Here is a 22779-nt window from a genome sequence, read left to right as displayed (position 1 = left end):
TGCTGAAAAACAAAACTTTGTGCAAATCTTTATGAAAAGATTGTCAGCGACGTAGTTTTAATATTAATAGCGTATGGAAGTTGCCATCTCACCTAAGGGGAAAAAAAGGCTTATATTTTTGCCTTTTCCTTTTAAAGAGCAAAGATATTCAATATAGCAGGAAGCAAAAATTAAGGAATTACAATTTTATTTTTTTAAAGAAACATTAATCTGCATTATATTGGTGTGGCAAGGAGAAGTTCTCTACATTAGGATTGGGGCAGGGGTAATTTAGATATAAATAAATAAAAGCTCTGCATTTACACTTTCAGTTTCTTACCTCTGCTTGCTTCCTCTGGCTCTATATGTAACGGTATAGCAAACATATGGAAAAGCTTTTGATGGATATATATTTTAATTTTCTCCCTTGCAGTCTGCAATAGTTGGCCAGCATAAAAACGTCAGGAAGTACGACCAGGTCATACTGACCTACTTACTTTATTTCTGAAGGGCGGGAGAATACTTTTCTATCCTTGTACTGCCCTTTAGATGCATTTCGGAATAAACCCAAAAAGAGGGGATTGGTTTGAAATCTCCTCACTTTCTCCCCACTTTTCAGAACATGCTATACTACAAGGAATCAGTACCAGTTACATCATCTGAGAAGTGTTACACTTTCCATTCTCTGCTGTACCAATAGTTTGTGTATTACATATATACAGACTATATTACAATATACAGACTGTGGTCTGTGTATATATATATAGTCTGTAATATACAGGCTGTATATTACAATATACAGTCTGTAGTCTGTGTATTTATCTAATCTACCATTAAAATATTTTAAAAAATGAGGTGCATGTAGAATTTGTACATAGCAGTCTTTCAGCTGTCCCAACTCCAGCGGAGGGGTTTTGGACCAGATTCCCGGTCTCAATTTGCAGTGCCTGGTATCCTCACTGCCATATACGCTAGTGGTAGATGGAGAGTGTGTATTTCTGCATATGATTCTTAGATGCTGGAATAGAGACCCTAGACAGCCAGAATGCTGTAATTTATCAGACTACTTTATTTGCCAGCCAATACCAGGTTTTATGGTGCTATCAAACTGCTATGTCTAGCTGGTATACACTGCAGTCAGAGGTTTAATTACAGAATGCATAGGGTAGATTTAAAGCTAGCTAGTTTGGGCACGAAGATCAGTGCAGCTGCAGTGTCAGTGACTTCACTCTGCAGACTGCAGGTTACTAACCTGTGCTGATGTCTTGCTGCTACAACTTTAAGGCTATTAGTACTTACCTAGATTCAGTTGACACTAGTCTACCTGTTTATGCTGTGGTCACTTTGCTGTTAGCACTATAGGTAAAATATATATTTATTAATAACATAAATACATCTTCATGCATCTGTCCTTGATGCAATCAAGTTTACAGTATCTATGTGTATTAATTACTTTTGACTCAGTTAAACAAATTGAACAAATATGATCAAAGCTTAGCAGTGGTTTAGAAGTAAAATATCTGTTGTGATAGAAGATCTAAAGTAATGACACAAAGGTGAATGCAAAGTATTTTTCTCTAGCTTGGAGCAAACATACTCAGTAATGTGAGAAAGGCAGGAGAATGCAATAAAATAGGCAAATATGGTGTATTTTTTTCTTCTTTGCAAACATGTTTTGCGTGAATTTTTGTGGAATTTGGTGAAACTTGGAGGTAAAGAGAAACTAGGGAGTTAAAGAAGCTTGATACCAGTTTCTGTCTTCAGTTTTCTGTCTTCAGCATATCAAAGGAATTTTATTGTCCTATCACCGTGGTAATATTTTGCTGCCTGACTTCAGACTTTACCTGACTTGTAGTGTCTCAGGTCCTCCAAGGAAGCAGTGTTCTACATGGCCAGCAGCTGGAAGCTTTGGTCTGGAAAATACCCTGGATCACCCAGCAGCTGAACTACGTTATCTTGGCCTTTTCTTGAGACCTTTTATGCTTTTCGAGAGTGGAGAATGGATGGCATTTCACCACATAATTCTTCAGAAATTAAAATGTGCCCTGTAATTTAGTCTTATTTGATAACACATCTGTACTGCCCTTTCTTATGTAATGATCCAAAACCTAACTGAGGCATAAAACATCATTAGTACTCAGTATTATTTGTTGTTAGATGGAATAATAGTTGCAATAATCTGTAGTCTAACTTTCAAATTATCTTCTTTCAGCTTGGCTAAGTAGTATCAGAATGGTGCCATCTGTAGTGTTTTTTGTTAGCTTTTGGGAAAGCAAGTTAATGTGAAAGGGTACACTCATTCAAGAGAGAGACAAAGAATGAATGACAGCATTTTAAATGATCTTTATCAGTATACGCTATAGAAAACATGAAAATAAACAGCTACATAGCATAGTCCCTGATAATCCCTTCTGGAAGACTGCAAATAAAGGTTAAAAAAAATGTTTTTCCTTGTAGTATGAACTATTTTTTACAGAAATGTGGGATTTTTCAGTAATCTCAAGGGCTGATTGCCTGGCTAACTTCTCTCTGCTCTTCTCATTGCTTATTGCTGTTACTGAATCTAAATGACAAGTATATTGCCTGAAGACCTAATCTAACCATATTTTGTAACAATAGTAAAGCTTTGCGTTTGTCCAACATCTTTCATCCAAAGAAAACATTACTACAACAAAGTATCACTGGATACCTTCCAAATTCTGGATTCAGTCCTGCTCCTTTTGACTTAAAAGAGAATATTGTTTAACTCTAGACATGATAAATACATGACAGTGCAGACATCATCAAGGCTTATGTAACAGGGGAAAAGATAACTTTATGCAAACAAACAAAAATAATCCTTTTCTTTTCTAAGAAAATTCATGTACATTTTAAGGATCCCCACAGAAAGGACTCCCCAAGTGTGAAATGTTATGAAGCTCTATATGTTTATATAGAAAGGATAAATGGTTAAGGTGCCCTACTGAAATGGGGCACTTCAAAAACTAGTGTAAGAAATTTTGATCAAATGTGATTGGAAAAACCAGTGTTGATTCTTGGTGGAATTCAGGTGGTGACAATTTTGACCCTGAAGTAAGGATTTGAAGGTAGGGAGTTGAGACATTCACTGAAACAGAGACATACAAGAAATGCATATTTTTAAATTACATAACAGATTTATGTGCATACTTTGTCACACTGTGGAAATTGCTTTCTGACAGAGGGTAAATTAATCATCCTCATTTGGATCAATTCAAATAAATAGGTGCAGAGTAAGGATAATAGGATGACTGTGTAAAGAAAACTTCGTAAGAGAGAACTGTAACAACATGACATTTTTCAGCTAGGAAAATTGAAAAACAAGAGAGAATCTCATTGGGGGAACATGAAGGGGAGAGAAAAGCTGCTTAAGCTAAAGGATAGTGTTGGCACAAGAACAATTGGGTATCAACTAGCTGTGAGTAAAGTTACATCAGATTAGAAGAACTTTCTAAACACCAGAAGGGTGAGATGATGGACCTGTTGGAGCGGATTCAGAGGAGGGCCACAAAAATGATCGGGGGGTGGAACGCCTCTACTATGAAGAAAGGCTGAGAGAATTGGGGTTATTCAGCCTGGAGAAGAGAAGGCTTCGGGGAGACCTTATTGCGGCCTATTTGTACTTAAAGGGGGCTTATAAGAAAGATGGGGACAGAGTTTTTAGCAGGGCCTGTTGCAACAGGACAAGGGGGAATGGTTTTAAACTAAAAGAGGGTAGATTCAGACTAGATATAAGGAAGAAATTTCTTACAGTGAGGATGGCGAAACACTGGCACAGGTTGCCCAGAGAGGTGGTGGATGCCCCATCCCTGGAAACATTCGAGGTCAGGTTGGACGGGGCTCTGAGCAACCTGATCTCATTCGAGGTCAGGTTGGACGGGGCTCTGAGCACCTTGATCTAGTTGAAGATGTCCCTGCCTATGGCAGGGGGGTTTGACTAGATGACCTTTAAAGGCCCCTTCCAACCCAAACTATTCTATGATTCTATGAGATACGGGAACAGACTTCCAGTAGGAGTGAACAGGACATTCATTTTTGCAGGATTGGGCCCCCCAACTTCACATATTATCTAAATGCTGTCAGTCTGCTGGAAAAGAGTGCAGCAAAGAATCAAGAAATAAAATAGGAAAAAGATGCAAATCTGAATTTACTGATATATTAATAAAATGTCTCTAGATCTACCCCCAAACCTAATAAAGTGCTAGACTGTATATTTTTTGTGAAATTATTGTACAAAAATAGGCTTTAGAATATCTGCAAAAGCATAAAATACCTAGAGTTTATTCAGAACAGTTAGTTGGTGCTGCTGCTGCTTCTCACCAAAAACTTTGAAATTAGTGATTGATGGGTTATTGAAGTACATTGAGAGTCCTGAGCAAGTAACTCACCTGCTTCAAATAGCTATAGTCTCTTAGGATTCAATAGTAGTGCATGTTTTATTATCTAAATGTATTTTTACTTTCTGGCTTATTCTTAATAGAACAAGAAAGATAGTATTTGTAAAGCACAAGTCACTTCCTTAGTTAAAGGCCTGTAGGTATTTAATTTATATATACTTTTTGTAATGATGAGGGATTAATGGTAATGATGATTTATTGGAATATAGTTTCACTATGATTTTTGAGCTCCTTTTCTAAGTGATAACATATTGGAAATGTATAGTTTAATGATAACCTGTGAAATTAGGAATAAATTAGGTACTTGGGCAGAAATGCTGAGATGTCTCATACAGAGAAAGAAACTGATGGAATTATAATGCGGATAAGATGGAGAACTATTTTAAATGTAAGTCATGTTTTCATTCTTGTTGATCGTATGTTTGGTACAACAAGAACCATCAAGAGTATCGTAGATACTGGCACAGGACAAATATTATGTAATAGTGTGGAAATAGTAAAATGTGAAGTGAAGCGCATATGTGTTTTGAAGCAAAACCTAGATTTATTTCTGAAAAGTGTTGAGTGTTGTTGTTAAAAATATAACAATAGTTAAGGTTAATCATAAATAAGAGGAATAAGTGTAATATGGCCTTTTTATTTCGGTAAAATAATGCATTTTTTGTTTTTGATGTTTCCTTTCTGTTGAAGACTAGCATTAGGTCTTTCAGCACACTTTTGCTGCAGGGATCATAGGAATGTTTTATGTAGCTCTACACCAAATACTACTGTAGGAAATTACACAATTGCTGGGTGCCTCACCAAAACTAAATGACATTGTCAGACAACAGAAAAATAGGTCTTTAAAAGAATCACTTCTGTTTATGCCTGAAGAGTTGTGTTCTGTGATAGTGAGTCTGGAGTCTTTCAATGTTGATTCTTCTAAAATTCATATACTCATCTAATTTATCTGATTTCAGTGGCATTACTACCGGTTTATGCTAGAGTAGAATCAGGGAACTGATTTAAAATTCCATTTTAAAGAATTGTAACATTAAGACTAATCTGCCTTTCAAAAAATAACAAATTATTCTAACCTATTGTAGAATTGAAGCTGTCTTTGTGTTCCTGGTTTTGTCTTCTTCAGTGGTTTAATACTCAATTCTGAGAGTAATCAGTGAATCTTTGTATCATAAATATTATCATTTGTTGCTGTGATTAAACAAAAATTTGTATTTTGCATTCCCATAAATATCTGTTAGAAAAAAACATAGGCTTTCAAATCTGAGCTACGATGCCGCTTGTTAATTGTGGCTCAGGTACTTAACTTTTCAAGGAGAAAAGCCAGATTATTGGTCAACCCAACAAAAATAAAACTAAGAAATTAAGGTTATTCTCTGGTCAACAAGCACACCATACTCCCTCCAGTGTGTTTTTGCATGCCACTTTTTCTTCTTTGGCATCTTTCATCTTTTAACTATATTTCCAGGATAAACTAAGCATGCAGATTAAAACCTCATCTATTAATTATACATGGAGTACACATGTATTCAGTGCTTTGAAGAGCTTTCTTCAAGTGTGTAGCTCTGTCAAATAGGGGGAAAAAAATGGTTTAGTCTTATATGCTGTAAAAAACCCAAATGACTAGTTAATATTTAAAAAGGAAATGGTATCATAGTTTAACTATTAGGTTTGAAATATATGATCACGTTGAGAGTAGAGGTTCATTCCCTGGCATGGTCAGTAAAGATTTTAATGTTCCGAATAAATACATTGCTTACTATGTGACCTTATGATTCCTAAATCATCATATATTTAAGTACTAGTAAAAAATTAATGTATGCAGTCCAGTTGGTCGTTACGTAGTATGTTGTATTCTTAATTACTGCTTTTGAATATGGCCTATATGTATATACAATTTAAGGACTGTTTCTGCTTCCAGAATAGGCAGATCTTAGATTGTAATTTTTAGTTATCTGTGGGATTTTTGGAGATCAGTGTAATTGTAATTATTATTGCGTACTTTTCTGTGAGATGACTTTGTTATAATGTACAAGGCAGAATTTGTTGCTGGTATTTTTGCCTATTTTCCTTTAAAAAAAAAAAACCAAACAAACCCAAAACAAACAAAAACCTCCAAAGATAAAGAAGTTCAGATGCTTAAAAAGGATGTGAACTAAGCCATGTAATATGGCTGAATTTCCCTGAAGGAGGAGGAAGGTGTCAGTTACGATTAATGTGAACAACATTTATGGCCCTTGAGATGTGACCTCTCATTACAGTAAATGTGACAGCATGAATTACTTTCAATTACGGTGAACTACATTCAGCTACATTAGTTCTGACACACCTCACTAGGAGACTGCTGCTTTGATAGCTTTAACCAAAGGAAAAAAGGCAAAACTTTTGAGTGCAAATGTGTCACTTGAGCAAAACCGTTGGATTCTGACTATGACATATTATTGCCTCAGGTTTTACACACTTCTATTACATCATTTGTTATTTCCGCTGGCACCTTCAGGTTTATGCCTTTGGCACTGGAGAATATGAAAACCACCTTTTTAATATGCCATGTATAATAAATGTAAATGCTGAATTTTTTTTTAAAAAAAGATTAGATGAATTATCCATTTCTTCTGTCAGATAGTAACCTGCACCTTGGAACTATGATAAGTGGGGTTTACTAGCTATCAGCATGTCCCATTCGGTATGGTGTAACTCTCTTTAATGTTTATTAACACTATCAGCTATCAGTTTATTCTTAAAAATTAAATAATCACAATACAGGATATTTATCACTTGACAAAAGCAGTTGTTATAATGTCACTACTTTTTCCTTCAAGGTTCAATTATCATGCTTCAGTTTCTACCTCTAAGCTTTCACATAAAATAAAAGATGCCCAGGGCAGAAGTCAACCTTTCACTTTTGCTACAGAGGAGATGCCATCTATTTCATGCTGTGCTAAGTATTCCATTGAAACATGAGTAAAACAGTGCCTTTGGCAAATCGTAAGTTAGAAATAGCACTACGCAAAAGATAGCTTTAATTAAAGCATTTTGTTTCTCTTTGAGGACTTTGCAGAGTATTGGGCATTTTTTCTGCAAAGATGAAGACCCTCTTTTCAAATTCAAGGGATTGGTGTTGTGGAATCACGCTAGAAAACTTGCAAGGTAAAATTGCCAGTTAGCAAAAGAGAACAAAAAATAATGGTTGCTTATTCCAAAGTGATTCTGAATTAAGGCTGTGTAGGGTAAATTCCTTCTAGTCTTCATCCCATGGTAAGGGCTAATTTTCAAACCTCAGTTTTTCCAATATTTTAACTGGCCATTTGATGCTGTAGTAGTGGATTGTGAAAATATTTGTAAATGTTTCAATAGCTATTTTAAAAACCAATATGCTGTATAAACTTATTTCCATTTGTCAGCAACTTCCAGGTCATTAAGGTACAAAGACTTGTATTTCAGTTGTTATACTTATTAAAATATAAAATAGAATCATAAAATTTTTAGAGCTTTCTTCAAATCACTGAAACAGTGGGAGTCTAATAGCATTTTCAATTTGGCTATTCTGTCTGTGAAATGTTCTCACTTAGGCAATCAGATTCCCTAGAATTGATGAAGAGTTGTCTTTTTTTTTTGTTTTGTGCAACAGGGAACATTTAAGGGCTAATCTGAGTATCTCCATTGTTGTAAGCAGTAAGTTTGATACCAGAGAGGTAACATAAATGGTTTAGGTCAAACTCCAAAAAGGAGTTTGTGGCCCAATCCTTATAGCCAACCTGCATGGACAAAGCAGGATGTGTTAAAAGATAACACCTTAGGTTTGGTAACAATGAGTTTTCTCCTGCTTCTGGAGGTGACGTGTGCTACTATGTCAGTAATTTTCTTTATGTATTTTTAGCAAATGATGGTGTTTCATGCCATCAAACCAAAGAGAAGCTTCACAACTAACTCCATGGGATTTCTTCTCTGCTGTTCGTGCATTTAAGTCCTCACTTAAATGTACTAATGGTACCTGACTGTTTTTAGTTGCAATACATAGAATTTGACTTTTTGGCTTTGCGTGCCACCTAACAGCTCTTCCTCTCTCCTCGACAAAATGGGAAAATCTGGACAGACTGTCCATGTGCACCAGGTAGGCTGAGGGTTGTTAGTAGAATCATCAAGTTCTGTTGTGTGTATATATATATAAAAGCATCAGAATATCTAATATGAATTCATGAACACATTTGTATAGAATGCACATGAGATTAAATTAGCCTAGCTTTTGGGGAATTCCTAATGATTGCTGTTTCATTTTTACAAGTATTGAAGTACATGAAAGCTGGAAAAATACAGGGCTGACTACACATGGACATCTTCAGCAAATGCATGTTTTTGAAATTCTGTGCATATAACTGAAGGACAAAAAACTTTTTTTGTTTTTGGCTCTTGGTCTCTCAGTGATTTGTATCTGATCAAAATAATAGTTTTTTCTTTCCTACTTGGAAGTAGTAGAGACTCCAATTCTCTAGGGGGAAAAGCCTAATTTTTCCAAAAGGGAAGTAATAACTCTTGTTCTATGTAATTACTTCCAAGAACACAATTTGTAAATATGCTTTAGGGGCTATCTCACTGAATAGGTGGGAGAAAGTCACGGGGACTGTGACATTTTACATCAACTGGTGAGCAGTTTTATAGGTGGAGAAAAAGCAGGTGTTGGTATACTCAAACTGTCTTATAGTGGTAATGCAAGTGAACTTGAAACAGTGACAGAGCAATTATGAATATATTGTTGTGGACAGTGAATTCTCTGGAAATCAAACTGATATTCCAGATAGGGGAATATAGAAAAAAAGGCTTAGATGCAGTTCAGATGGGAATAATAACAAAATAATCTTGCTAATAAATAGTGTTCTGTGTGGAAAAGTGGAAAATGAAATAAGAAAATCAAAACCTAAATACATCTCCTCTGCTGCCAAATGGTATAGGAATGAAAGGAAGAAAATTATTTTGCCTTGTAATTTTAAAATTACAAGGATGCACTTAGAAGCGTTTGAGATTTTTGCTTACTGCCTTAAATATTATGGCTGGCTATGTGATTAAAAAAACCCATGCGTAGACATTTGCAGAATCTGGAGCTGTAATTGTAGCAGCCACTGGAGGGGCACTAACTAGTGTTAGTAACGTTCTGTGAGATAGAAGGAAACTGATTCATCCATAGAGAAGAAAGAAATTTGGCTTCAGGGCAGGCAGACTCATATTTTCCTTTCTATCGGAAGCTGAAGATTTTTATCAGTAAGGTTTGATCTGTAGATCACAGGAAGTGAACAAAAAATATTTTTTCAACTTTATTCAGTTATTTCAGATTTGTTTTTACTGTGGCAAGTTTTCCTGATACTTTAGCAATGACTATCAGTAGTATTCCATATCTTTATTTCTTTCAAAATTAGTACATTTATTGTTACTTTTGTTGAACACTTTTCTATCATGGTTAGAATGAAGAAAAGAGTAAGGCTTTATGATGGTGCTTTTACTAGAGTCAAGCTAAATATGTTTTCATTTTTTAATGAATTTCCAGAAGAGTGGACCTGAGCACAGCTGAAATTGAAACAGGTATATCACTGATCTTGTTTGTGGACTGGGTACAAATTGGTCTTTTAACTGCGCTATTTTTTGACTTTTTTTTTTTGGAGCTCCTTTATATTTATAGGGAGCCATTCCACCTCTTAATGTTTATTCTCCTTGTGCTCGCTCTGTTTGCAATGTATGTCCAGGCTACTGTCCATTTACTTTAGGGAGCAAAGGGCTTCCATTGAACACTACCATGGCAGAAGAGTATGTTTCTCCTTGCAACTGTATTTTCTCTACAGATCTGCATTTTCTTGGTTATAGAATGGCCAGAGCAATCTGACCCTCAGATGCGTAATGAAAATGTTCTCATGTTCATTGAGCCTTCTGTTTGAGTTGAAAGAATTATAGAGGTCTTCCCTTTCATAGTTATCCAAATACTTACCGGGAACACAAAATGGGAATCTCCCTGCATTTTATTGCTGCAGGGAAATGCCATTTTCTGCAGCCAAATTAAATTTTGCATATCTGGAGTTTACTACAAGGTATTATTTCATAACAAAGTCTTTTATCGGTGGAAAAGCTTTGATTTTTGATGATTGCAGGATAAAATTTTTATTAAATAGATACTTCAACCATTTGGTTCAAAAACAACCACAGGAGAAGAAAAGTACTAGGAAGAACTTCTTCGGCAAACTGAGACCATCGAGGATAAAGTTGTGCTTTAGCATTTTAATGGATATTGCAGACCATTCTCCTGTCAGTTTAGATAAATGCATTTTTTTTTGTTCTCCGCATTGTTGTTCTGAACAGTCTACAAGGAGTATTCTATCCTGCCCTCTCCTACAGTTGAAAATAATTTCATTAACATCATCGCTGTTGACATTTTTATGGTTTGACTTCTAATGCTCTGGCAGGTTGTCTGCTCATAAGTAATGCAGTCTTCCCAGACTTATTTGAGTGTTATCTTTTGTAGCGCAGTACTGCATGTTATCTACTAAGAAATATAAAGTCAATTAATGTGTATCCAAGTAGTTAAGAAATTCTTTCTAGAAGAAAAAATTCCAAAGAGATGATAGAGCATGTAGCATGTCATTACCAGAAAGGCATTAGATCTTTCACAGTGGAACTTGTTATTTACCAATCATATCTTCTCCTGATGTTAGGAAATATTAAACAAGAAGCTAAGAACTAAATACATATTTCTCTGATCAAATTTCTTAGTATTGTTATCCCAATATACGGGAGTCACATCATGTAGTACTTTTTTAAAGCCTTTGTTGATTTTTTTGTAATACTTTAATTCTGTAGCCTGTTCTGCTACAGAAGACCCAATCCTGGTCATGGAAGTTGACTGCTCTACAAAAGCAGAGGATTTGAAGAAAGTGTTCTTTTCTTGATCTTGCTGGCTTGTGGGAGGCAATAGTAGACCACAGGTGTAGAACATAGCTCCCTAGTTGACAACTGATCTAGGGGTCTGCCATTTGAAACTTGAGAAGGATGATTAGAAAAATTACAATAAATAGACCTAGCCACATCCTCCTTTCATATGGTAGATACAGATCTTGTGTGTGTGTCTGAGTTTTTGAAAGCCTTATTCATGGGGATTTCTTTAACCTTCTACACCATAGTAAAAAACCCAAACAAACCAAAACAACCCCCCCCCCCCAAAACCAAACTAACACTGAATTATTTAGCCTTACATAACGAAAGTTTTTATCCTGCTAAAGGTATTTAGAAAAAGGTATTTAGAAGAACAGACTGTCCCATTGGGTAGGTTTTTAACAAATCGTTCTGTAGTTTTTTAAACTGATAAAGGCAAAGAGCTACTGTAGTCATATATCTGACAGGATGAGTAAATTTCTGTAACGAAACTATTCTATCAGTTTTACGCGGTTGTTTTGTAATCAAAGTAGAAATTAGATTTGCAATCAGATGGATAAATCTAGGACAAAAACCACCTACTCAATGAATGTAATTGTTCTGTTTCCCAGCTGACATTATCAGTGCAGAACATAACTACAAAACCAATCTGTTCTCCATGTTGTTTTTTAATCTTCAGAAAGTCATTGGCATTCTTAAAACACAGCACTGGTACATTATAGAGCTGTCAATGAATAGTTAACCCACAAAAATGTTACCTTTTTTGTCTTCTCACTTTTCATTTGGTATGCCACACTCCTTCAGAGCGACTTGAAAGCTTGCATGAAGTATCTCCTGGAAAATAATCTGGCAGTTGGGATAGACTTTTGATTTGGCAATGTCACTTACATAAAAGCCAAGCACAAAGTGACCATTAACTGACATACGAGAATGACTCTTTTGTACATTTCAGAACTGTATTAGTCAACGAAATAAACAGGTTGGAAAACTATGAAGAAAGTGGACATAGGAAAAAGTGGATAGGCTTAAATCCAGCCTATTAAAGTATCACCTGTACAGGTTGGCTATGTGTTGTGGTTTAACCCCGGTCGGCAACTAAGTACCACACGGCTACTTACTCACCCTTCCCCCTCCCCCTAGTGGGATGGGGGAGAGAAACGAAAAAAAAAAAAGTAAAACCTGTGAGTTGAGCTAAAGACAGTTTAATAGGACAGCAAAGGAAGAGAAAATAATAATAATGATGAAAGAATATACAAAATAAGTGACTCACAATGCAAGTGCTCACCACCCGCTGACCGATGCCCAGCCTGTCTCCGAGCAGCAATCACTGCCCCCCGGCCAACTCCCTCAATTTTATATACTGAGAATGGCGTCGTATGGAATACCCCGTTGGCCAGTTGGGTTAGCTGCCCTAGCTATGCTCCCTCCCAGCTTCCTGTGCATCTGGCTGAGCATGAGAAGCTGAAAAGTCCTCCACTTAGTGTAAGCACTACTTAGCAATAACTAAAACATCAGTGTGCTATCAGTATTATTCTCATACTAAACCCAAAACACAGCACTATACCAGCTATTAGGAAGAAAATTAACTCTATCGCAGCCAAAACCAGGACACTACAGTTTTATGACAGTTTTTTAAGAAATGTATATAGTATCAATATTTTTTTTTAAGTACAGTTAGCAAGAAGATGCATATGTGCTCACATAGGAGTATTTTTATAGCAGATTTTTTTTCTTCCATATTTCATATTGAAATGCTGAAATGCATTATACTTTGATTTAATTGGTGAGATTTTGGTCTTTAATTTTTCTCTTCGAAGGAAAAATAATTTTTTTTGGATTTTGGAGGTTTTTTTTTTTTACCCACCTTGTCCTTGTTTTTTAGTTTCTCTTTGAATGTTCTAGGAAGTCCGTATCTAAGAAACACTTGTTGAACACAAAAAGTGGGCTTGTTACTAGTCTTGTAATATTTGGAAGTTTTCCAAGTTCCAACATATATATATATATATATAAAAAAAAAAATTCAGTAAAGGATTTACTGCTATCAGTGCTCCTGTCTGTTTTCTACTTATGGGTTTCTGCATGGTCAGAGGTAAATTTATAGGGATTAGAAAATTGTCTTAGTTTATAAATTCTCAGAGAATTCGAGGATGTTCACTGAAGTATCTGACACCTAGTAACATTCTCGCCCCCCAGTTTCTAGTTCTCTTACAAATAAATAAAACTGCTAGCAAGTAACAATATATTTAACATTACTTTAATGCTGTTTTGACTGCATGACTAGATGCAAGTTTAATTCATCACTTGACGCTGACTCCAGTCAACTATGTAAGGTAAAATTATGTGACAATGTGACAGTATACATAAATATGGTCTTTTCTACTTTCCTTATTTTGCTGACCTTATGTTCCTGAATATCATCAATTAGAGGGTGGCAGAAAGACACCCAAGTAATTTGGATTCTATTCCAGTTATATTCTTTATTGCTTACTTAGCCTGCTTTCTATTGTGCAATTCAGATTCTTTGGCATACTGTGCTCAATCTTCAATAGGAGTTGTATGGATTTAGGATTGAAACTCACGTGTCACTGCCTATTAGCATTTCTAAAACTTGCCTTTCACACCTTGCAAGTATACAGTCAATGCGAAGTGATTGGTTCATTGTCCCTTTGTTGATAATTTTTCAGTAGATGGTAAATTTATGGGGGTCTGTTACAGTTTTAGTAATTTATGAGCAAATTTCCAAAACCGTGCCATTTACCTTGTTCCTTCAGAACAATATGAAACAAAGATAGTCTGTGCCTCTATAAGAGTATGTAAGGGAGTGCAAATAGTGTATTTAATAATGTACGTACAGAATAGATGTGTCTGTTGTTTCCACCTAGCTGTTATTCAGCAAAGCTCTGTATTACCTGTCAGAGAGTAGAGAGAATTCCCCCTAAATATAGCATAGGAAAAAAGTAGACAAAGAACTTGGATTTTTCCTATTTAACGTTACGAATGGAAAGTATGTATTTAGCATATGTACTAAATAGAGCTTTTACATGAACAAAACCAGCACGGATCCACACAGATGCCTGTAATCAGTATGAAAATTTGTCATTTGGATGCAACATTTTCCTGTCTGTACGAATGCTTGTTTACAGAACTGAGGTGTTTAATTGTATCTCCATTGTTGTGTTATTTACAAGGTAAAGTGGAAAAAACATGATGAAAATATGAGAAGCAATCACACTCAAAGATGAAATGCAGGTGTACAGTGCATTCAGAAGAAGCGATTATAGGAAATTATGAAAAAAAGTAATGAAAGTGTTAAGCGTGATCTGCTTATTCATCTATCTCTGGCTGCTAGAATCTGTCGAATGAAAGTATAGGCATTACTATAGGCTTCCTAAAACTCTCTTTGAAGGTTGAGATACTATTTCAGTGATGTAAATTATTCAAAGACTGCATTGATAAAAAGGGGACTTTAAGAAACTCAATTATGCTTAATCTTAATTACACTTCAGCGTATAGCTTGCACATCCATTTTGTTCATTTGCTATGCTCAGTATTTGAGAAGTCCTATTGCACATTCTTTTCCTGCAAGCATAAATGCCTGCTTGAGATCTTGAGGTTGGAACTGTTGTTAATTGGGGCTATACCAAGTGATTGTGAATTCACAGTTCAAATGAGATGAAAAGATTTTGTCCTCTTTAGAAACAGTGAAAATTCTGTGAGTGAGATTCATTGCTTGGCAGTGGTACTAGGAATGTGAAATCCCTTCAGTTTTATATAAAACTGGTTAAAGAATGTTTATGGTGTGTAGCACCTACTTAGTTCTATTCCTAAATATGGAGTTTGCATTTGGTATTGACTTTTAAGTATCAACCTTGCTATCAGATGAACCAGTGCTTGCTGCCAAAGCATCTGGATCTGTGATAGTATGATGATGTCCTATAAAGAACCTCAGAAGATTGGAAATATTTCTGGGCCTAACGCCAAATTCCTGCCCAGAGTTGCCCTGGATTTTACATGTGAGCCAATGTATTCATTTCAGTTTTATTATTCCAGACTTTCACAACTAAAGCTAAATTTCTTACACTTTTTGTGGTAGTTACTCTTGTCAGTTCAAGAATGTGCTTGGACTCTGACTGCTGGATAGTATCACAAGGGTTAGGAAACGTATTTTCAAAGTTTCCCAAAACGGGCTTGTGAATGCAATAAAGACATATTATAAGTTAATATATGAAAGTGGCTTAGCCACATCAGTACTTTTCCCACTAATCCCTTCTGAATTTCTGAATTCTGGAAAGAACTACTCAGATCTTTGTCCACACCTTCATAAACCATTTTTCTTTAGCACATATATCTTGACGGGGTGCCTTTTTGATAGAGTTGTTCAGCACTTACTGTTTAAGGAGGAATGCTACTACTTGACTAGAAACATAGAGGTAATTTAGTCACCAAAAGTGGAATCCGTATGAGCAGTTAAATGATTCTTTAAAATATAATGTCTACACAAGCTGTCTCCTTTTCCACACTGGAATCCTAGTCTTCAGGAATTCGGAGATCTGTCCAACTCTTTGTACTCAGAGTCGTGGGGATGAGGGTGTCCTGGGAGCAATTTAAGGTCAGGGGACATTGTTGGTCAAACATAAAATGGTCTTGTGTACATGGAACATCATGTGCACTTGAAGTATGGAAACCATGTCTATTGGCCCATGTCTGTATTAAAGTGTAATTATGGGTATGTAGTTATATTTTCTAAAGTTGCTGCAGAGCTCCTCTGTCAAAAAGCAAAGCTGCACTTACAAGAACACTAATGCAGACATCTGACATAGTTGAGAGCAGTGGTTGTATTTCCTCAGGTGGATCAGGACTGATCAGGAAGATGCAACATAATTTAATTGGATTGCTCGAACACAAATCCTTAAAACATTGTTTTTCAAACTCTCTCTCCCTTGTTTGCTATTATGTATCTAAAGACATAGTTAACCCAATAGTTATCACTGAATTCTTGAGTGTTAAATAATTCTCATTCTTCTAATAAAGCAAGAGTCTATGTCTAATGTCTAGGAAGTAAATTATTTCATCAGCTTTAAAAGCAGAAACAAAGTAAAGCTTTAGTGCTGTTTTCTTGTTGCCAGGTATATGGATGTCATGTTTGTTTCATTTTCTGTATTGGGAAACTGCTATAACATTTTCCACATGTAGGAATAAATAGGTTTACTTTCCTTTTTTTAGTAGTATTGTGGTGCAGCTCACAAATGGTTTTCAGGGAATACAGGTATATGAAGGGAAAAATTAAATTACTATATTTTGAAATTCAAAACTCAGTTACTTTTCTGTCTTATAAATGCTGTGTTTTCCCAGTGGCAGGATTTGAAAGAATGGCTGTTTGCCAAAAAGATGACTTTGTATGTTTTCAAGGCATCAGTCACACATCTTATTTAATAGCAAGTGATTGATTATTAGTCTCCAAATCAAGAATGTCAAAGTATCTGGTTTTGTGTGTGTCTAAACTGGAGAAAGTTGATCAGTTTGGTTACTTTGCTTAATTGAGTCACTTTATCTGCTAAGCAGTTTTTACTGATACATGTATGTTACTCTGGGTGCAAAAATATATTTCTCCAGTTAAGAAATAGTTCCAATCTCTGATGCCCAGGGAGTAGAAATTAATATGAGAAGACTTAATTACATAGCATAATAGATTAAGATTTTGCAAATTAATGACTTTTTATTTTGAAACAATTATCTTGCGAGACATCTTAAGTTAAATGCAGAGTTTTGGTGCATCACATTACAACATGTAACAGTAGCTTTGCATATTTCTTTCCGAGATTTTGAAAATATGAAGATAATAAATGATGACTAATGTAGACCATCTGGCTAGGGTGGGGAAAAAAAAAAAAAAGATTTCTTCCTGAGCAACAGGGTTTCTGCTAAGCTGATTTACTTAAAATAAGAAAGCAAATGCATTTTTTGCTGAGAAAATGAAGTTCTAATGACTTCGCTGAAATTCGGTGGATAAGGGTAGTCTTTGTTTTGTACTCCATGATCAATATCAAAGTGGAGCTCATTGGTCTCTATCAGAAAAGCAATGTATCTTATCAGCCATGTTGTTGCATCATATATTCAGAAAAAAATTGCTGAGACTTGAAGATTTTGAGCAACATTAACAAAAGTGTTAGCCTTGCAGGAATCAGCCCCCTGTAAAGAGAGACGAACTAGCTCTGTGTGGTATCAAATCACTGAACAAACTACTATTAATCTATACAGCCATAGGATTAGATCTTTAGTTAATACAGACATATTTTTGTGCTTCCTATCTTCTTTAGATTTACAGCTGTAATTTTTTTCTCTGCTACTTTTGTGATTCAATGTAGAACTAAATGCAATAATAGATATTTGAAATTATGTACAAATTCTAATTTAATCTGTACAATTTCTTAGAACCAAAATTGTTTTCTCAGTTTCTTTTAATACAAATTTTGTTTTTCAGGCAGTCACTCAGTCTTACGTATTTCCTTATTTTTTTGTTTGGTTGTCTTATTTCTTAGTGTTCCTACTTCCATTATTAATGAAATAAACTATTCACTTAAAGATCTCTGAACAATATAAGATGTGCAGGGATGGTTTTCTCTACTACAGAGAAAAGAAAGCAATTAAATGTGTGCATCAAACTGCTAGAAATGCAGTCTTCAGTCTGTATTTTTAAATTATCTTGTGCTGCTTTAGATTTATTTTTACATGGCAACCCTATCTCTGCAACTTTTCCAATAATACTGAAAATGGTGTGATAGATTAAACTTTACTTACTCTTGAGTAATGGTTGCTTAAGCTCTGGACATACTAGGTGACTTATGGCCTACAGATGTATCTCAGTTGCAGAGGCAAAAATGGATGACCATAGTGACTGGGAAGAAGTTACAGGAGTGTGAGAAGGGACAGCCAGTACATTCCTGAGGGTGAGCAGGTTGTTAACTTTGCAGTTTGTGTTAGAACATCTGCTGGCTGCCTACTTATTAAAAAAAAAAAAAACAGTCTGTAAAGAAAGCACAGCCTGTACTTTGAATATGGTTAACTACTGGGCCAAGTCATTCATCTGGTCTCTGTGGAAGACAAGTTGTGATTTAAAAAAAAAAGTGAGTGTGCGAGAGCATGAAAGAAAAAGAAAGGAAGGAAAGGAGGAAGGGAGGAAAAGTGAAACACTGGAAAATAATAGGCTTCTTTGGTTATAGATGTATAAAAATATGTGTTCCTTCTCTCAAGGTTTTCAAGAGATCGTGGCTCGTGGATTGCCCAGTGGCTATTGTTATAAGGCATCTTTCCCTTGTGCCATTGGCTCTGTTGATAGCATCATCCTTGATTCTATCTTGTATCCATTATGAATATATGTTTCTAGGGGCGAATTCTGGAACCAGGCATATATGTGCTTTACAGCAGGGAACAAGGATGGAAAGAAACACGTCTGTTCTTCCACAGAAAGGAAGGAAAACTTTCCCAGTGTTCAATATTATATAGAATGGAGGGTCTTTTACATGTTGAATGCGTAGTGGGTGTAGGTAGTTTTGCATGCCCTGAATCTATCTGTACTTTTCCCTGTGATCATGTAAGAATTATCAGAATCATATCAGAATAATAGAAATTACAGAACTGTTAACTGGGAGAGAGGTAACCTCTGGAGGTTACCTAGTCCTTCAGCTCCTAGCAGGACTGTTGCCAGCACTAGATCAGGTCAGCTGTACCTTTGCCTAGCTGCATCTTCAAAACTTTCTGCTTTGAAGCTGCATGTTCCCATTTTGCATTACCCTTCTGATAAAGAAGTTTTTCTTACCATCCTGTGACCCTCCAAACCTGCAGCTTGTGGCTGTTTCCCCTTATTTTACCATGTGCTGCTACTTAGCGTTTGGCTTCATAATCTTTCTAATCCCCCTTCAAGTAGTGGTAGTCTACTGTCAGACCTCTGCTTAGCCTCCTCTTTGATGGAGAGGAGGTCCTCCTTGCTGGAGACGAGATCTTTCCTTCACTGGAGTCTGCACTTTCTCAATACCTTTTTGAACTAAGAGACCCGAACCTGTAGTAGTGTTGCAGCCTCACAGCACTGAGTAGAGGTGGATAATAATTTCCCTCTATCGGGTCACCATGCTGTTCCTAATATAGCCCAATATGGAATTTGTCTGATTAACATTGAGTGCATATTTAACCTGGTGTCCACTGTGAATTCCAGGTCCTTTCTCATCCCATATTGATGTGGGATTATTTAACTGGAGGTGCAGAACTTCACCTTTATCCTTGTTGAGATTCACGTGGCTCCTGTTGGTCTAGATGTCAAGGTTTCTTATGGTCCATCTGCTAAGTGACACACATTGACCTTAAGTGCACCACTGGATTTAAAAAAAGAGCTTACATCCCATATTGTTTGAATAGAATTTTTGCAATACTGTTTAGGAAATAAGAAACAGTCCTGCTTCCATAAAAGGGAAATAAACAGAACCAAGACCAATATTATTTTAAAAGATGGATGCTAAGTGGTAGGGTAGAGTTGTTAGATTTGAACTGTCACATTAACATGAACTGCAAGGGTATGTGACCATTAAGCAGGTTACACTGGGACTAAGACAGGTGCTTAGCCCAAATAGCAGAAGAGCATTAGAACATTCTTTGAAGGGGAGCAGTGAAGGGCAAAGATGCTTTTTAGGATGGAATCTGGTAGGTTGATGGGTAGAATTAAGTTACATATTTGTCTGTAATAACAGGACAGTGGACACAATGACCCAAGACTTCATTTTGGCCCAGAAGGTCCCATCCTGTGTCCTATGCTCCCTTTATGTAAAGAAGCTGTTGAAATTTTGCATATTTAAAACTTTCTCTCTCTTTTGTCTGACCTTTTCTTTACTATGATTTTGATACATATATTGCCCATAGCAAATGCCAACCACAATATTTTTGTCTTCCTTATGTTGTCTTACATTATTTATCTTTATATGTCCAAGCTGCAGACTTAGTTTTATGCAGGGAGACAGAAATAGCTGTTATTGTGAAATGTGTGCATGGTAGGATTTGCTTGAATTTAAGTGTTTTTTCAGTATGTTTCTCAGGAATGCTGATAATTCATATTTTTTGTAACCTCTGTGGTGCTCTCTAGCCAAAGAAATCTGATGGCTTTTGGTGCACAAACCATTCACATTTCTTCTGTGAGGCCACTTCACCCTTGTTATCCAGTAATTGTTCCAGTTTATTGGTGATAAATTAAGTGGAAGGGACAATTTTGAAGTATGTATTAGGAAAAAAATCTGGAGAAGGGAGTGAGGAGAAGGAGGATGTCCATCAGTTTCACTGGCCCGGAGGATCTCATGCAAAATATAATGCAGCTGAGGAGAAGATGCCTTGGGTGAAGATCGACAGTGTTTATCAAGTGTACTCAAAGCAGAGGAAAAAGGCAGGAGTATGGGACTGAGCTGAGTAGAGAATGAGATCCACGAATCCTTGCTTTGTACTAGGAGAAAGCCTTATCTCTCATAGTAATCCCGGGGTGCTGCTTGTTGGAGGTGAAGACCTGGAAAGGAGTACATAGTTTATTGATAAGCCTCTACATTTATTAAGACACCAGTGTCAGATTTATAAATGGATATATCACATCCTATACATAACCAACCCTAAATGGCCTGTTCACGGGGAAAAGAAATCTAGCCTCCCAAATTAAAGACCTTGCACATGTGAATATAAACATCTTTGTTTAAATTGCAAACAGTCAAGGCTTGTTTTTTGTTTGATTGTATGCGAAAGTGCCAAGCTGTGTAACAAATAGCAAATAAATAGTTTTGTGTGTAATGTCTGTGCTGTTTTTGAGTATATGATAGTAGAAGATTGTAATCCTTACTGAGCAGTTGTAGTCCATATAATTAAAGCTGTGTGTGATAAGTGAGTAACATCATATGTTCCTGAATAAGTTTAAAAAAAATGAATAATTTTCTGTGTCTTTTATAATTGGCTTTAATATTTGCAAAGCAACAGATAACTAAAAGTATTATACAAAGTGATGAAATGATGATTTCTGAAGGTAAAAAGAACAAATGTCTTAACTGATCTGTTTTGATAGCAGTGACTTTTACAATTTATCCAAATCAAATATGCTATTACTATAGAAAGAAGAAGCCACAAAAAATATATTATCCAATTAGCTAGGAAGAGAATTCAATGTATAACTCTGTTTAAAGTAAGAATTTTGGTAAAATGAAGAAACTAATAATGTTTAAAAAAAGCATTGAAACTAATCTGAAGTTGGAGCTTCAATGATACAAGGTGGTGATACATTAACTTAAAATTTCTTCAAGTGTATTAGGGTGATTTAAAGAAAATCTGGTAATGTGGAAGGAAGAATAAGTTAATGTAAACTTCCACATCAAGATGAAAAAATTGCAAGACTGTAAAATTAAATGCAGACCCTCTTAAATAGCTTACAACTTTTTGAATCTCCTTAGTATGGGATAACACTGTCTCAAACTCCCTTATTAGGTAGAACTCTGTGGGTCCTAATTAAATAAAGGCTGATGTAATGAATAGTGAAAGTATACCACTGCGTACCTTTTAAAGATATATCCAGGGCCCTGTTCTACAGCATTTTCTGTAATGAATGCAATTTCTAATGAATGCAAAGAATCCTATTGACCTGGATGGGACTATTTGTTTAAGCAAAGGTACAGTATACTTTCCATGTTTGCAGAAACAGAGTCTTTTTCTCTCACAGAATATGAAAACAGGAAAATCTCATGCAATTATTTTATAATAACCTTGTCAGTACAGCTATCATAAAGTGCTCTGCAATTAAAACCTGTAAAATAAACTGCCATGACATATTGTATCTCCTTAGTCCTGATCAATACAACTTACCCACTTACTGCAAATTCTAACTAGTAAAAGAGCTGTTAAATTACGTTGTCTTTCATTGTGCTTTTTTTGTCTTTTACAGGAAAAAGTAGAATATGCCTTCCTGATAATTTTTACAGTTGAAACATTTTTGAAGATTATAGCATATGGATTATTATTACACCCCAATGCGTATGTTAGAAATGGATGGAATTTATTGGATTTTGTAATAGTAGTAGTAGGGTAAGTAACTTTATCCTTCATTATACAAAGATTTAAAATTTTCTTTACAGTGAGGTAGATATAGGTCTGTTTGGCTGTGAGTAACAGCCTATGCTTGATTTCTATTCTTTTGGAGTAAAAGAATGAACTGGTATGAGTGAAAAATTCAAAACAAAGTCCTAAGAGTTTTCAATGCTATCTGTGGCTGCAGGCTGTGTTGCACAATCAGCTTTGTAGTAAAAGTTCCCAGGGAATTTTGAGTTCTGCCAAAAAATTTCCTTGGCTGTTGTCTTGCAGAATCTTTTCCATCTGATTTTTTCCAAGGTAAACTCTGGGTGTCTTCCCATGTGATAAAGGTTTATCTGTTTAGATCCATACGTTATGTCATTTATTCATTTATGTG

The 22779-nt window shown here is 35.7% G+C and overlaps 1 protein-coding gene across 1 annotated transcript in view; it reads left to right on the top strand.

The window, feature by feature from the left end:
* Positions 1 to 22446, top strand: part of LOC104073350 (voltage-dependent L-type calcium channel subunit alpha-1D-like) — a gene marked incomplete at both ends in the record, with an annotated part of 70805 nt that extends 48359 nt beyond the window's left edge. Inside the window, 1 exon segment of the mRNA XM_009573071.1 lies at positions 22258 to 22446. Within this exon segment, the coding sequence (XP_009571366.1) occupies positions 22258 to 22446 (189 nt within the window).
* Positions 22447 to 22779: the final 333 nt, after the last annotated feature.

The sequence above is a fragment of the Fulmarus glacialis genome, unplaced genomic scaffold (assembly GCF_000690835.1).
Source record: "Fulmarus glacialis isolate BGI_N327 unplaced genomic scaffold, ASM69083v1 scaffold22362, whole genome shotgun sequence".
Taxonomy (NCBI): domain Eukaryota; kingdom Metazoa; phylum Chordata; class Aves; order Procellariiformes; family Procellariidae; genus Fulmarus; species Fulmarus glacialis.
This window is presented reverse-complemented; position numbering and strand designations above follow the sequence as displayed.